General features: G+C 42.9%; 1 protein-coding gene across 1 annotated transcript; it reads left to right on the top strand.

Annotated features, from left to right (window-relative positions):
- Window positions 1-1,665: 1,665 nt before the first annotated feature.
- On the top strand, window positions 1,666-5,505 carry LOC119333179 (uncharacterized protein At1g66480-like). Its single transcript, XM_037606170.1, has 2 exons — window positions 1,666-2,573; window positions 4,972-5,505. The coding sequence occupies exons 1-2, from the start codon at window positions 1,767-1,769 to the stop codon at window positions 5,014-5,016; spliced, it is 852 nt and encodes a 283-aa protein (XP_037462067.1). The 5' UTR covers window positions 1,666-1,766; the 3' UTR covers window positions 5,017-5,505.
- The last annotated feature ends 9,431 nt before the right edge of the window (window positions 5,506-14,936 follow it).

Raw genomic sequence — 14,936 nt, 5'->3', positions numbered from 1 at the left:
TACAGTGTTTTAGTACGCAAATTCGAAGGCGATTAACGTGTAACCATGTAATCTAACTGTTCATCTTTAATATAGATAATCGACCAATTACGCGCTTATAGAACATCGAACATCTAACAGTATGAGGAAACGATCGACCGGAAACTCACGACGGAAGCACGGGCGGTTCAAACGTGCACAGAGGCAGGACATGCTTGCTCTCCGCCTACAGTTCGACATACGACAAGACGGATGCCGTGGATCGCCGGACTCCTCCCGGCACCCGATCCCGCGAAACGGACTGGCAGAGCGCCGGCTAAGCTATAGCCGCATTAATACGATGCATGCGCGCGGTTGACCTCGCCGCAGGACATTCCTCGATCCGATCCCGTGCCGTGACGGGCGCATGCAAAAAGGAAGACCTTGATTGCACCGATCTGTGCCGTGAAGGACGCACCATGCGGGCGGCCGCCGTGGCGACTCCGGCGGTACGGCACGCGTGTTGTTGCTGGACCGCCATTAACTAGCTATGGCTTCGAGAACAATGAGACCAGGACACGTATGAACCCACTTAATACTAACGGAGGTTATTGGTTATTGGTGCAAGTTCAACGTCTAGTTTTCCCTTTTCTTTTTCGACATTACGTCTAGGGGTTTAAAATGAACGCGAACAGCACACGTAAACTTGGCCACGAAATAACAGGGCAGGCAGTCGACTGGTGGAACCTGATATGTTTGCTAGCACGGTAAATATGGGATGATGTGATCTCATGCTGAGGCTGGTTGTAATGGGAAGTATCATATACTAATATCATGCATATAATACTAGTGTGTGATATTAACTCGGTAATGCATAGTATCATAAGTTAGTATCTTAGATTGACTTATTAATTGCCATGCATGACACAAACTAGCGGAGCATTTAATATGATACGGTATCATGATATGATACTACATCCTCTCTTTCCTCATCTAATTGTGTGCCACATCATCCAAAACATCTAGTTGGCATGCATGATACTACTTATGATACTCCCACTACAACCAGCATGAGAGAGGAGAAGCTGACCTGGTCTCATATAATTTTTTTCCAAGCTGTGCCACAAACGCCGCTCGTGGTAATTAAAGTCTCTGGCTAATTTCCTCCCACCAAATTAGGTACCAAGTCAGTTTTGCACACAAAGTACGTACCGGGCTAATTTAAGTTTTACGCATGCAGCATGCTTCTTCAGTTCTGCACAGACGAAGCAAACCTACCCTTTGCAGCCCTAAAATAACCAAGGCGTTCAGACCAGTAGTAAAAGATAGCAGTTACAAAGTTTTGCTTCGCTCGAAGTAGAGTTCTTGCTCTGATTCTGGAACTGCGAGCTTAATTGGACGGTCAAAACGTGTTTTCATCCTTCGCTCATTGTTAATTAGACATGCATGCACTAGAACCCACTTTAACCTCCTCTCTTCCATTTCCACTTTCAGAGTGCTAAGCCATAGTGGGCGGCTAGCGAAGCTTTGTAGACGCCCAAGCAAGGAAAATAATATAGTTCCAGTCCACGTCAAGCTCAACAGCACTACTCGCGTGGACTCCCCACAACCTTTGACTCCCAACTCTTCCCCTACCCTGTGTACAGTAGTACCCTTTTCTCTCGCCCGTTTTAAATCCCGGCACCCCACCAAGCACAAACGCCGCGAAGAACCCCGCGAACCGAACCCACGCCCCGCCTCACCTCACACCATCAAAGGGAAGAGCAGAGCGTAGCGTGGGAGCAAGGAGCAGCAGCAGCCGGCGGGCAATGGGCAACAGCATCGGCGGGCGGCGCAAGGGCGCCAAGGTGATGCAGCTGGACGGCACCGCGTTCCGGGTGAAGCCGCCGGCGCACGCGGGCGCCGTGCTGCGCGACCACCCGGGCTTCCAGCTGCTCGAGTCGGAGCAGGTCAAGCTGCTCGGCGTCCGCGCGCGCCCGCTCGACCACGACGCGCTGCTCCGCCCGGGCCGGCTCTACTTCCTCGTCGCGCTGCCGCGCCCCACCGTGCCCCCGCGCCGCGCCTGGTCCGGCGCGCTCCACGTCGGCGCGCGCGAGAGGCTCGAGTCGCTCATGCTCACGCGCCGCTCCACCTCCGACCTCTCCTTCCCGACCGCGCCGGCCTCCCCGATGTCCACCGCCTCCGAGGGCGGGCCGGTCCAGCTCAGGATGCGCCTGCCCAAGGCGCAGCTCGCCAAGCTCATGGGCGAGAGCCGGGACGCCGCCGAGGCGGCCGCTAAGATCATGCAGCTCTGCGCCGCCAACGGTGGGAACGGCGCATTGACGCCGGAGCGGAGCCCGCGGTTATGGCCGAAGGCGGACTGGGGCACTGGAGGGCTCGCGCAGACGCCAGAGCGGAGCCCTCGGTTCGTGCCTACGCCGGACTGGGGCGCCGGCAGGTTCGCGGAGAAGCCAGAGAGGAGTCCCAGATTCGCCGTAACGCCCGAGTGGGGTGCGAGGTTCATGATGCCGACGCCGGAGAGGGGTGCAGAGACGGCGAAGACGCCGGATAGGTGGTCCGCTCTACCCCGCACGCCGGAGTATGCATCAGCGGACGTCAATGCCAGCCGCAAGGAGGTAATGCACTGCTTCTTTCAAAGTTTTTTATTCAAAATATATTTATGTATTTATTATCTTGATAGAGCCATGCTATTAAGGTCTGCATCAAATAACTTGATTCCAATCTAAAAATAATCACTGCTATTGGTCCTTTTGCATTGCTTTTCATTCATCTGCATTTAAATAAAAAGTTCTGCGGGAAGGGAAACTAAGTTTTTTCTTTCAAGCAACGGTGGTATCTCATTGCCCGGTTGAAAAAATAATACGGAAACTTTCACCCAAAAGTATGTATTACAACTATTTATTTTGACCAACACAGTTTTTAATAAATTAACAATAAGATGTTTTTGTTGTTCTGCAAAAACATCTTATATTTTGATACAAAGAAGTACTATTTTTCGATACTCTGCTGGACATGCCTTTAGTATGCTGTATGGATCTCTGGTTTAATTCACACAGTTTGCCCAATAAAATTTCTTATGAAATTTATCTTACACTAATTCATACCATTATAATCTAATTTAAACATGGTGTGCAAAATATTTTTCTCTGTTTCACTCTGTCCATGTAGGAATATGTAAACAAGCCATGAGTTTATCTCTATGGACTGTCAAAACTGAAAAAACTATTCTCTCCGTCCTATAATATAAGAACGTTTTTGACGCTACACCAGTACAAAAAATGTTTTTATATTATAAAACGGAGGGAGTAAGAAATATTGGTACACCATCGGATCCGTACGTGTCCAATGAGGCACCATCTGGAGCTGTTGACGGTGTGACCAGTATTTTCGGCTGATGCAGATGTGTCTTAAGTAGTATTGAGTAGAAGAGTGTTTGAGGTTTTTTCTGACACGTTGCTCCCTCCGTTTTTTTTTACTTCGTATATAAGATTTAGTCAAAGTCAAACTACACAAATTTTGACTAAATATATAAAAAAATATGAACGTCTACAATACAAAAACTATATAGTATGAAAATACGTCTGATGGTGCATCTGATAATATTGATTTCATATTGTGAATGTTTATATTTTTATATATAAAGTTAGTACTCCCTTCGTCACGGTTTAGAAGGCGCGCTTGGAAATTCTCTGGGACCTAGGTGGTTATCTATTGGTTGTGAGATGGGTTAGAAAATAGCATTCACACTATGCATGCATATAGAAATAGTATATAGGAGTACTAATTAGCTACTAGACATAAATGCAATGCGCCCTAAACCTTGTCTATTATGGAAACGCACGCAAATTTAACTGTGCCTTCTAAACTGTGACGGAGGAAGTAAAACTCAATAAAACCTGACTTTGACCAAATCTTATATGCGGATTAAGAAGAAACGGAGGGAGTACTACGTTAGTTATTTGTTGGCGATCAATTCTAGGATTTGAATGGTGGATTGATGATACAAAATACAGTTGCTTGTCATACTCCTACTTGAATATCTGGCGGCATGAGACCATTCTCACTTTCTGGCTGCAGATGAATCACAGCAGTAGCAGTCATAGATCTACCATGGAAAATGCTTCACATGCTGAAGTTTCAGAGCAAGTTCTCTGAATCTTAAACGTTGTCAACAGATATTTTAGCAGCAATTGTGATGCTCCTTCCACATTTATAATAACTACTCTAGTGGAGCTGATCTACAGCAGAGTTGTGGAAAGTCTATGTGTACCAAGGATGATCTTAAATTGCCGTTTCAAAACATTAGGCCTACCTGAATTTTATGGTAGCAGAAGAAACAAGCTGAGCGTCACATGTCTGACCAAGTGTCTAGATCGAGAAATTTTCAGGGATCATAACGAGCCAAGTTGCTTGATCCGCTTTATGCCCACTATTAGTGTAGCTCCGGCCGATTCTTCCGGGTCACCGTCACTAATGTTGCAACTTACTTGTTTGACTTATTGTTGAGCACCTCAACGTCAAACCGGCAATCCAGACCATCAAACTAGCTTAGGCAGCAGCGGGCAGCCGTTAGATGATGATATGATACCATCTCACTGAGCTTTTTCCGGGGTGCCATCTCATTGAAGTTAACCTTATCACCATGACGATATGATAACTATCTCACCGAAGTTTTCTCTAGGGTAACTATCTAATTGAAGATTTGAAGTTAACTTTATCACCATGACAACATCAGCAATAGTTTTCAATATGTGCCAATTTTTCTCGCTCGAAGTTAAGGGATAATACATCAGCAGAGCCTTTCATCAGGATTTCCTTTGATTTTTTTGTCACAAATAAGTACGCTAAATTAACATTGGCTTCGTCACGCGATCTCGGTTCCCTGCACTTTCTGTTCAAATCTTTGCCTATCATTTTCGCGTAATGCGCAAACAGATTAGCGTTTGGCTTGAAACGAATTGTCCGTCGCTTTTGCTGACATCTTCTCCTGTGATTTCGTTTGTGGTGTTTCAGAAGCGAACGCGGTTCGTGGCCTTGCCGGATGAGATCATAGCATGACTTTTTTCGTCCGCCTGAAGTGAGAGAGCTGGTTGATGGCCTCTTCAGATTCAAAGTGTGGAGAACGATAGGGTTAGTGATTTCATGGACGGTAACTCCGCCTCGTGGAACGTCCAGAGGCTGCAAGAAGAGTTTATCCCAATGGAAGTCGAGGTGATCAAGAGCCCGTCCCAATGGAGAAAAGGTGATTTTTGGGCATGCTTTTTCGACAAGAAAGGCACGTTCAGCATTCATTCAGCGTACAATATGCCCGGGAGTACCGAAACCAAGCTCGGATACTAGGAAGCAAGGGAGGAATTGGGCGAATATGTGGCAATACTTTGGAGGCAACCCGACTTATTGGGGAATTCGCTCGTGGACTGCACCATGGCGAAGTGCGTATGGGTGCTTGTAGATGAAGATTAGATCATTGATGGCGTGCGTCGCCGTGCCAGTCTATTGTACAGTAAATATATAAATACATGAAAAATATTCAATTTTGTCCAAACATAGACATCTATTTGTCGGTAATCAAGAGAACTATAAATTGGCTTTGGTATGACAATAAAAGGGTGCACACTTAGTAAATATAGCTATCGGTATCGTCCAGACTGATAATAAGCAGCAACACAAATATGAAATAAACATGTAACATTATTAGGAGGGGAGAAGAAAAGAATAATGACAACTTCGATGCCCGATGGTCATTCATGTTTAATGCTATCATAGAAAGCCTATATCTGAGAGAGATTGACCTCATGGGTAGGCAATACACTTGGGCAAACAAGTTACATAATCCAACATATGAGAAGTTAGACAAAGTTTTGACGAGTATCGAATGGGAACAAAAATTTCCTCTACTGACAGTGCGTGTGTTACAAAGAGGAATATCTGACAACACACCCCTTCTTGTTGATTCCGGTGATGCGGCGCATCATGGAAACAAAAATATCTTCTTGTTCGAAACTGTGTGGTTCAAGAGAGGACTTCCTTGAGCTAATTGCAAGGGAATGGGCCTTAGAGCAAGGGGGTGCGTCGAATATCGAAAACTGGCAAATTAAGATTAGACACTTGCGGCAGTTTTTTAGGGGTTGGGCTAAGAATAATAGTGGTATATATAAGCAGCAGAAAAAGAGGTTGCTTAACATCATTAACGATCTCGATATAAAAGCCAAGAATAACTCACTCGACATTAAATGAGCAGGTGGCTAAAAGAGAGGCTAAGGTCAGTTTGGCGAAGCTTCTCGGGAAGAAGATATCAAATGGGCGCTTAAAGCTAAAGTGTGTCGCCTGGTTCCTTGAGATAATAATACACAATTTTTTCATAAGATTGCCAATGGGAAACATAGGAAAAAGAGGATCATACAACTTGAACAGCATGAAGATACGATTGTTGGCATGATAATCTTAAGATACTAACTTTCATAAAAAGTTGTTTGGGCCCGAGTAGACAATTATATCTCACTAAACGAGAGTTTGGTTGAGGATATACCACAACTGGGCAAAGATGAGAATGAGGTTCTTACTGCCCCTTTTTCAGAGATGGAAGTGCTTGAGGTGTTGGGATATTATTAAAGGCGACTTGATGCCTATGTTTCATGATTTTTTTAATGGTCACTTATAGCTTTTTAAATTGAACTTTGGAACAATTACGTTGTTACAAAAGAAGGAAGAGCGGTTCACATTGAGTAGTTCAGACCTATATGTCTAATTAGTGTGAACTTCGAGATCACGAAAGTTGGTACAAACCGTCTGATACGTCTCCGTCGTATCTACTTTTCCAAACACTTTTGCCCTTGTTTTGGACTCTAACTTGTATGATTTCAATGGAACTAACCCGGACTGACGCTGTTTTCAGCAGAATTGCCATATTCTCGGAATGACCTGAAACTCCGCGGAACATCTTAGGAAAAATAATAATAAATCCTCACCAAAGATGAAGACCAGGGGGCCCACACCCTATTCACGAGGGTGGGGGGCGTGCCCTAGCCCTACCTCGTGGGCCCCCTGGATGCCCTCTGACGCCAACTCCAAGTCTATATATTTGCTTTCGGAGAGAAAAAATCAGAGAGAAGAAATTATCGCGTTTTACGATACGCCGCCAAGCCCTAAAACCTCTCGGGAGGGCTGATCTGGAGTCCGTTCGGGACTCCGGAGAGAGGGATTCGTCGCCGTCGTCATCATCAACCATCCTCCATCACCAATTTCATGATGCTCACCGCCGTGCGTGAGTAATTCCATCGTAGGCTTGCTGGACGGTGATGGGTTGGATGAGATTTATCATGTAATCAAGTTAGTTTTGTTAGGGTTTGATCCCTAGTATCCACTATGTTCTGAGATTGATGTTGCTATGAATTTGCTATGCTTAATGCTTGTCACTAGGGCCCGAGTGCTATGATTTCAGATCTGAACCTATTATGTTTTCATGAATATATGTGAGTTCTTGATCCCATCTTGCAAGTCTATAGTCACCTACTATGTGTTATGATCCGACAACCCCGAAGTGACAATAATCGAGACCACTCCCGGTGATGACCTTAGTTTGAGGAGTTCATGTATTCACTATGTGCTAATGCTTTGTTCCGGTTCTCTATTAAAAGGAGGCCTTAATATCCCTTAGTTTCCAATAGGACCCCGCTGCTGTTGGGGAACATAGTAATTTCAAAAAAATTCCTACGCACATGCAAGATCATGGTGATGCATAGCAACGAGAGGGGAGAGTGTTATCCACGTACCCTCGTAGACCGAAAGCGGAAGAGTTAGTACAACGTGGTTGATGTAGTCGTACGTCTTCACGATCCGATTGATCAAGTACCGAACGCACGACACCTCCGAGTTCTGCACACGTTCAACTCGATGACGTCCCTCGAACTCCTATCCAGCCGAGTGTTGAGGGAGAGTTTCGTCAGCACGGCGGCGTGGTGACCATGATGATGTTCTACCGACGCAGGGCTTCGCCTAAGCACCACTACGACATGATCGAGGTGGATTATGGTGGAGGGGGGCACTGCACACGGCAAAGAGATCAAGAGATCAATTGTTGTGTCTTTGGGGTGCCCCCTGCCCCCGTATATAAAGAAGTGGAGGAGGGGGAGGGTCGTCCCTCTCTATGGCGTGCCCTAGGGAAGTCATGCTCCCACCGGGAGTAGGATTCCCCTTTTCCTAGTAGAACTAGGAGCCCTTCCATGTAGTAGGAGTAGGAGGGAAGGAAAGGGAAGGGAAAAGGAGAAGGAAGGAAGGGGACGCCCCCCTCCCTAGTCCAATTCAGACCAGCCCATGGGGAGGGGTGTGGCCACCCTTTGAGGCCTTTCTCTCCTTTCTCGTATGGCCCATTAAGGCCCAATACGAATTCCCGTAACTCCCCGGAACTCCCGAAAATACCCGAATCACTCGGAACCTTTCCGATGTCCGAATATAGTCGTCCAATATATCGATCTTTACGTCTCAACCATTTCGAGACTCCTCGTCATGTCCCCGATCACATCTGGGACTCCGAACTCCTTCGGTACATCAAAACATATAAACTCATAATATAACCGTCATCGAACTTTAAGCGTGCGGACCCTACGGGTTCGAGAACTATGTAGACATGACCGAGACACGTCTCCTGTCAATCACCAATAGCGGAACCTGGATGCTCATATTGGCTCCTACATATTCTACGAAGATCTTTATCGGTCAAATCGCATAACAACATACGTTGTTCCCTTTGTCATCGGTATGTTACTTGCCCGAGATTCGATCATCGGTATCTCAATACCTAGTTCAATCTCGTTACCGGCAAGTCTCTTTACTCGTTTCATAACACATCATCCCGCAACTAACTCATTAGTTGCAATGCTTGCAAGGCTTATAGTGATGTGCATTACCGAGTGGGCCCAGAGATACCTCTCCGACAATCGGGGTGAAAAATCCTAATCTCGAAATACGCCAACCCAACAAGCATCTTCGGAGACACCTGTAGAGCACCTTTATAATCACCCAGTTCCGTTGTGACGTTTGGTAGCACACAAAGTGTTCCTCCGGTAAACGGGAGTTGCATAATCTCATCGTCATAGGAACATGTATAAGTCATGAAGAAAGCAATAGCAACAAACTAAACGATCAAGTGCTATGCTAACGAAATGGGTCAAGTCAATCACATCATTCTCTAATGATGTGACATCATTAATCAAATGACAACTCATGTCTATGGCTAACTTAACCATCTTTGATTCAACGAGCTAGTCAAGTAGAGGCATACTAGTGACATACTGTTTGTCTATGTATTCACACATGTATTCACACATGAATAATAAACATTTATCATGATATAAGGAAATAAATAATAACTTTATTATTGCCTCTAGGGCATATTTCCTTCAGCTGCCACGGGAGGGTAGGACAAAAGATGTCATGCAAGTTCTTTTCCATAAGCACGTATGACTATATACGGAATACATGCCTACATTACATTGATGAATTGGAGCTAGTTCTGTGTCACCCTATGTTATGGCTGTTACATGATGAACCGCATCCGACATAATTATCCATCACTGGTCCGGTGCCTACGAGTTTTCTATATACTGGTTTACGCTTATTTACTTTCCCACTGCTACTGTTACAATCACTACAAAATACCAAAAACATTAATTTTGCTGTCTTTACTTTTGTTGCTGCTACCACCACTATCATATTAATTTGCTACTAAACACTTTGCTGCAGATACTAAGTTTCCAGGTGTGGTTGAATTGACAACCCGGCTGCTAATACTTGAGAATATTCTTTGGCTCCCCTTGTGTCGAATCAATAAATTTGGGTTGAATACTCTACCCTCGAAAGCTGTTGCGATCCCCTATACTTGTGGGTTATCAAGACTAATTTCTGGGGCCGTTGCCAGGGAGCATAGCTCTATTCTTTGAGTCACTTGGGATTTATATTTGCTGGACACTTTGAAGAACTTGAGAGATCCAAAAACCAAGATCTATCCCTCAACTACGAGGGGAGGTAAGGAACTGCCATCTAGCTTTGCACTTGATTCACCTTCTGTTATGAGTAAGTTTGCGACACCTACACCTCCTTCTGCCATTCGTTCCGATATGTCGCATGTTATTGATGATGCTACTTTTGCTACGCATGATACTTATGATGAAACTGCTTCTATGCCTGATACTACTGTGCCCCTTGGTGAATTTCTTGATGAACAAATTGCTAGGGCTAGAGAAAAAGAAATTATTGAATCTGAATACGATGATGATAGTGATGATGAAAATATGCCTGTTATTCCCGAGGGTTATCTTTTTGATATGGAATCTTATGCCGCTATTTTAGCTTGCAAAGATAGATATGAGCTTAAGAGGTTATTAGTTAAATGGAACAAAGAATCACTTAGAGATAAAATGAAACTTGACCCTCCTTTTGCTACTTCACCCATATGTGTTCCTAATAAGGATTGTGAATTCTCTATTGATCCAGATATAATTACTTTGGTTGAATCTGATCCATTTTATGGCTATGAATCTGAAACTGTTGTGGCACATCTTACTAAATTAAATGATATAGCTGCCCTATTTACTAATGATGAGAGATCGCGTTACTTCTATATACTCAAAATATTTCCGTTCTCATTAAAGGGTGATGCTAAGATATGGTTTAATTCTATTGATCCTGGTTGTGTGCGTAGTCCCCAGGATATGATTTATTACTTCTCTGCTAAATATTTCCCTGCTCATAAGAAACAAGCTGCTTTGAGGGAAATATACAACTTCGTGCAAATTAAAGAAGAGAGTCTCCCACAAGCTTGCGGGAGGCTTCTCAAGTTAGTTAATGCTTTGCCTGATCATCCTCTTAAGAAACCTGAAATACTTGATATCTTTTATAATGGACTAACCGATGCTTCCAGAGATTACCTGGATAGTTGTGCCGGTTCTCTTTTCAAGGAAAGAACACCGGATGAAGCTGAAATTCTATTGAATAATATGTTGACAAATGAAAATAATTGGGCACCTCCTGAGCCAGCTCATGAGCCAACTCCTGCTCCAATTACTGAGCATATTCATAAACCAACTCCGAAGAAGAGAGGTGTTTTATTCCTCAGTCCCGAAGATATGCAAGAGGCAAAGAAATCTATGAAAGAGAAAGGTATTAAAGCTGAAGACGTTAAGAATTTACCTCTTATTGAAGAAATACATGGTCTTAATTCACTGCCTGTTGAAGAAACATATGATCTCAATTCTTTATTTACTGAAGAACCTCCTGATCCCGATATCCCGACACAGGTAGTAAAGGTAAATTCTCTCTATAGATATGATAAAGCTGAAATTCCTCCTACTAAAATTGCTAGTCAGTGCTTGGATGAGTTTGATAACTTTATGTTTAAGCAAGACGACTTCAATGCTTATTTTGGTAGACAATGAAAAGAAAATGCTTATATGATTAGATGCTTGGATGATTATATGGCTAATATTAAAGATGAACTTAAACTTGTTAGCAAACATGCTTCTATGGTTACCACTCAAGTAGAACAAGTACTTAAGGCTCAAAAAGAAGTGCTTGATGAAATGAATAGTAAGAAAAATGATTATGCTGTTAGAGTGGCTACTAGAACTGGTAGAATGACTCAGGAACCTTTGTATCCTGGAGGCCACCCTAAGAGAATCGAGCAAGATTCTCAAAGAAATAATATTGATGTTCCTAGTTCTTCTAAAAAGAAGAAGAAGAAAAATGATAGAACTGTACAAACTTCTAGTGAACCTATTGCTGAACCACCTGATAATCCAAATGATATTTCTATGTCTGATGCTGAAACACAATCTGGTAATGAACATGAACCTAATGAAAATATTAATAATGATGTTCATGATGATGCTCAACCTAGTAATGAAAATGATGTAGAAATTGAACCTGTTGTTGATCTTGATAACCCACAATCAAAGAATCAATGTTATGATAAAAGAGACTTTGTTGCTAGGAAACATGGTAAAGAAAGGGAACCTTGGGTTCAGAAACCCATGCCTTTTCCTCCGAAACCATCCAAGAAAAAGGATGATGAGGATTTTGAGCGCTTTGTTGAAATGATTAGGCCTATCTTTTTGCGTATGAGATTAACTGATGTGCTCAAAACAAATCCTTATGCTAAATATATGAAGGATATCATTACTAATAAAAGAAAGATACCGAAAGCTGAAATTTCCACCATGCTTGCTAATTATACTTTTAAGGGTGGAATACCAAAGAAACTCGGAGACCCCGGAGTACCTACTATACCTTGCTCCATTAAAAGAAATTATATTAAAACTACTTTATGTGATCTTGGAGCCGGTGTTAGTGTTATGCCTCTCTCTTTATATCGTAGACTTGACTTGAATAAGCTGACACCTACTAAAATATCTTTGCAAATGGCTGATAAATCAACTGCTACACCTGTCGGTATTTGTGAGGATGTGCCTATTGTGGTTGCAAACGTTACTATTTTAACGGACTTTGTTATTCTTGATATTCCCGAGGATAATAGTATGTCTATTATTCTCGGAAGACCTTTTCTTAATACTGCAGGGACTGTTATTGATTGCAACAAAGGCAATGTCACTTTTCATGTTAATGGTAATGAGCATACGGTACACTTTCCGAGGAAACAACCTCAAGTTCATAGTATCAATTCCATTGGAAAAATTCCATCGATTATATTTGGAGGTTTTGAATTTCCTCTTCCTATTGTCAAAAAGACATATGATATACTTATTATTGGGGATGTGCATATCCCCGTTGAGGTAACTTAGTGCTATTCGAAATTTCTCCGGTTTCAGGATTATCGGAATGAGTTTGTTAACAAGACTTGATCAACCTTGTTAGTGGATTCTTTTTGATGAGCATGAGATAGATGAAACTAGAAGCACAACCTTCTGTACCCTCTCTATACATTCTGTTATTTATATTAAATAAAGTAAAAAATAGTATTTTTCTGTCTGTTTCCTGACTTATCCGTGCAACATAAAAATATCCCGAAAATAAAAGTCCTCAGAATGACATGCCAATTTAATATGATTTTTTCGGGAATATTTGAGGATTTACTTTGCAAAAATTACCGCAGGAGGAGCTGCCACCTGGCCACGAGGGTGGTGGGCGCGCCCCCCCTCTAGGGCGCACCCCCTGCCTCGTGGGCCCACGGTGGCCCTCCTCCACTTATCCCAGCACCCATCTTCTTCCTTTGTCTCACACAAACCCGAAAAACCAACTCAAGCACGAGTTCCAGCCACTTTTGCTGTGATTTTCGATCTCCTTGCTCAAAGCACCTCTCGCAAAACTGCTTGGGAAGATTGTTCCTTGGTATGTGACTCCTCCATTGGTCCAATTAGTTTTTGTTCTAGTTCTTTATTCTTTGCAAATTTGTGCTGCATAAGTGACCATGTTCTTGAGCTTCCATGTCAAATATATATGGTTCCAAGTAGTTCTAATGCTTGATATAGGCTCTAGGCACTTGTAGGAGTAGTTGCTATCAATATTATTGAAGTTGGTTTACTTTTGTTTGAAGTTACTAAAAATTTGAGAATTTTTCAGAGAAAAACAATATGCTATGGAAGATGTTCCAAGGTGGTTCCTCTAAGAAGCAAGGACCAAGGATTGCTATACGCGAGGCTGACGAGGATCCACCAAGAGACGCTCCAGTACGGCCTTGCGAATGGCCGTCGGAAAATTTTATGGACCGTGCGGGAATTAAAGAAGAATTCAAAGCATATTTGCGCAATGCCGGTCTTGAGGATTTTGAGGCTAACAAATGCCCCCAGTATCATGATCTCATAAGTTCATTTGTGAGGAGGTTTGAGTATTCATCTTCGCGTAATTCTCCTTCAGTCATGTTTGATCTCCATGACAAATCTTATACCATGGACTTAGAGGATTTCACTTCTGCTTGCAAACTTCCATCATGGGGTAGTGTTAGGGATCCCCCTAAATCTGAATTTAGAAACTTTCTTGCTAGTATAACTGTGGGGGAATCTAGAGATATAACGCAGGCTACCATAGGGAGCATTCACTTTCCTACTATACATTATTTTGCTCTCTTCATCGGCAGATGCATAAATGCTAAGGATGAAGCATGTCACATGTGTGTCCCTGATCTTAGCATTCTCAGGAGTGCTGTGTTAGGAGACCAATCTTATCATATGGGAGCCATTGTAGCTCGTAGGTTGCATCATAATAGACATAATGGAGATTTCTTTGGAGGAATTTATGCAACTCGCTTAGCCCATCTTCTTGAGATAGACATTCGTGAGGGTGACACGGAGTTGCCTCCTGCATATTTAGATTATGACTCTATGGCTTCACACCAGTTTGTCGAGAGGCCTGAATCACCTCTCTTATATCGTTTAATTTTTGATAAACGACGCGTTTTCCGTATTACTCTCCCTGCTCCTGCCTTCTTTGATTCACAGACAAAAAGAAGATATGTTATTACCAGAGAGGAGGCAGAAGAGTACGAGAGGAGAGCGGAGGCAGCTCGACTCCACGCTGCAGCTCAGCAGGCGATAACCGCTGCACATCAGTATGATCCCAACTATTCTTCCTCATCACAGTACGACCCCAACAACTATTATTATGTATTTCTCACCGACATTACATTTATGTTCACACACACTCATTGCTAGATGTCGGTGCTCATACTTTTTCACTGTAATATCCATGCTAGTTTATTTTCTTTTTCCTGCTTTCTTCTTGTGTGTTAGTTAAACCTTAAGAAAAATCAAAAAATGAGTAGTAGTTTATTTTTCTGCTGTAATAGTAATAATTAAAAAGAAAACCCAAAAATATTCCCCATTTTTCTTTTGCTTGTTGGGAGCTTTCCCTTGTAAATAGTTTTATTTCTTTTCTTCTCTTTGGGGATCAGTAGGAGAAGACCATAATTAAATTGCTGAAGTGGCTATTTTATGCATTATTGTTGATTTAACCAAGAGCCCATATTGCCT

This window comes from Triticum dicoccoides, chromosome 7A (genome assembly GCF_002162155.2).
Source record: "Triticum dicoccoides isolate Atlit2015 ecotype Zavitan chromosome 7A, WEW_v2.0, whole genome shotgun sequence".
Taxonomy (NCBI): domain Eukaryota; kingdom Viridiplantae; phylum Streptophyta; class Magnoliopsida; order Poales; family Poaceae; genus Triticum; species Triticum dicoccoides.
This window is presented reverse-complemented; position numbering and strand designations above follow the sequence as displayed.